Source organism: Cynoglossus semilaevis, chromosome 13 (genome assembly GCF_000523025.1).
Source record: "Cynoglossus semilaevis isolate Cse_v1.0 chromosome 13, Cse_v1.0, whole genome shotgun sequence".
NCBI lineage: Eukaryota > Metazoa > Chordata > Actinopteri > Pleuronectiformes > Cynoglossidae > Cynoglossus > Cynoglossus semilaevis.
Window position 1 is genome coordinate 501,756 of NC_024319.1, and position 2,744 is coordinate 504,499.

Here is a 2,744-nt window from a genome sequence, read left to right on the forward strand (position 1 = left end):
CTCTCAATCCTGTAAATTAACTCGTACTGCCACCTACTGAGTCTATTTAGTACTTCTAAAATATTACTTTTTATATTAATATTACTTACTATCTGTAAATGCATTACTATAACTGACAACAGGAATAATAAAAAAACTGTTCTCCAAATCAAGTACTGTCTGTGTATTACTTCTTTAACAGCAGCTGTAAATCGACCAATGACAGAAGGTTGTTCAGGTCATTTACCTTTGATGTGTGCGTAAGCAGCGATGCTGTTGCTGAGCAGATCCATCTCCTTCTTCTTCACATCCATGATGTTCTCCACGTCTGTGCCTTCCCACCTGTGAACCAAAAACACAGAGTTTAGAAATGTATTCCATCAAACTGTTGGTCCTACTGACCGCCACTAGGGGTGAAACAATACATCGTGACTCGGTAAAAATCAATACAAATGTGAGGCAATTCACATCAGTTGAAATAAAAAATGAACGGCAGGAGGAGTGAACAGTCACTGACACGCTGACGTCTGTGGTCAGCGTGCTAACAAAGGCTCCTCTGTCCTCCGTCGACAGCAGCTCCTCCAGGATCCTCCTAATGTGTTTGGCTCATGAGCTGCTCCCTCTGGATCAGAACAACTGGCTATAAAGAGGGGTCAGAGGTCGAGACGTCCTGCTCTCTGATGCGGCTCCCAGATCACGTCAAGTTGTTGGACTTCTTTGGCAGCGTTTGGACAGCGTGGCCTCGACCGTTAGGATGTGTGTCATCGCGGCGTCCGCCTCCTGTGAGGAAACCTATTGTGTGTTTGAGGAGCGGTGGTGCAGCGGCCGTCGAGGTGGGAACACGACGTCTTCATAAATCATTTTCAGATTTGTCTCTCGTCGACTACAGTGACTTCATCTCAGCGCCTGGTTCTGTTTCCTTCGTCCCCAGAGGAAACAGATCGTTTCAAACTTCATATTTACTGTGGGTGGAACGACGCTAAAGAGGAGAGACTGGAAAAACACTCACAGAGAAGAAGAATACTTGGAGAAAACCATGAAGAAAACCTTAAACGCTGCCAGAAGAATCTCACACTTACTCCAACACACCCTCCACCCCGACAACGTTGTTCCAGGTTTTACCAGCTGGAACGTCAACTTCAAAGTCAACTTCAACTTCAACAAAGTTGCTCTTCCTTTTCCTGAACACCAGACCTCAAAGACGCCGCTCCCAAACACGGCTCAGCTGTGCTAACGGCTAATTAGCTACGGTAATTGGGTTCTGTCACAACAGTGTTCCACGCCACTCTGTTACCACGGTTACCACCCTTTTCCAAAACATAAGGAAACACACCAATATCCAACAACAACTAGTGAAGTACTCGCGTGAGTATTTGGTATCAATACATGTACCGTTGCTGCCCTGATGTTACTGCGTTGCCAGTGTTGACGGCTGTGTTTAACGCTGACTCACTGTGTTTCCTCCAAAACCCTTTTTTCCCCCCACTTCCTCCTCCTCCTCCTCCTCCTCCCTGCTTTTCTTTCCGGCTGACTTTTCTTTTCTCCTGTTTGTTCCCAGTTTCCACCTCCGTCTGATGACATCACAGTAACAACAACAAGAATAAATAACAACATTAAGAGCAGCAACACATCAATATCAGTTGCCGCTCATCCGTCACCATCTCCCTCTGGGGAGGGGGGGGGGTGATGAGTCTCCGACACCAAACACTAACCTGTGCACTAGTCCATAAGTCGAACCACATGTCCCACATGGATCATATGGAGGCCCACGAACTGCACAAACCACATGTTTGTGTTTGCATTTGTCTCCAAATTACACCCCCTCTTCCTCCCCCCTCCCTCCCCCCCACTCCCTGAACTCCATCCCTCACTGATTTACGAAGCATTTGTTCTTATTTACCGATTGGACTTTTTCATTAAATCTAAGCATAAAACCACACACATGTGAACCATGTGTCACCGACCGACAAACATTAGAACAAACAGCAAAACATGGGGTGAATATTAAGAACTTCAACTTACCGCAAATTTAATCTTGGGGAGTATCGGGGCGAGGAGGTGAGGCGGGGGGGAGGGAGGGAGGCCGAGTCACCGTCAGTCGCAGCTCATGGTTTAAACTGAAGTTGGAAAAAGGACCGAGGTTCACGGCGTCGCTCCTGGATCACAGCCTGTGATCTTTGGTCAGAGCTGCTTTCTTTGGCAAACCTGAGACAAAAGCAAACACACACACACACGTCAAGCTACATTAGAACCAAACTCACTGAGGTGTCTGTAATGTGTGCTGCCGTGTACACAGTCCAGCTGAGTCAGCCTTATCTGATGCCAGTGGTTGAACTGGGTTAAACCAGGCGACCTGCGCACATACAAAGAGGGTCGTCTGAAAAAGCAAAGCTTCGATTGGCTAGAATTTAAACCAACTAAACCACGCCCACTCACCACTGGAGTCGAACCTTTCAACATTAATGATGTATTAAATAACACAGATATTTTAAATATTTTTTAATCATGAACACGTGCACAATATTTCTTTTAAACATGGAAACATTCTCACGGCCCCATGTGGTATCTCTACGGACACACGATGGGGCAGGGCCCCCCCTGTTGAGAACCTCTAGTCTACAGCTCAGTTCTCGGGTTTTTGAGGTTTTTGCTCTTCGTGTCACAGCTGCAGTTGGTTTAACAGAGTGTCTGAGTGGGCAAAGTGACAGAGTATTACTGCACTACAGCAACACGATTATCAGACCACCCTCACCCCCGCCCTCACC

General features: G+C 46.7%; 1 protein-coding gene across 1 annotated transcript in view; it reads right to left on the bottom strand.

Moving 5' to 3' along the window:
- Window positions 1-2,744, bottom strand: part of eva1ba (eva-1 homolog Ba (C. elegans)) — a 9,745-nt gene that overhangs the window by 1,464 nt on the left and 5,537 nt on the right. The window contains exons 2-3 of the mRNA XM_008322676.3: window positions 2,002-2,184; window positions 227-321 (exon numbers count right to left, since the gene is read on the bottom strand). Coding sequence (XP_008320898.1) covers window positions 227-293 — 67 coding nt within the window. The 5' untranslated portion in view covers window positions 294-321; window positions 2,002-2,184. The remainder of the gene's footprint in view (window positions 1-226; window positions 322-2,001; window positions 2,185-2,744) is intronic.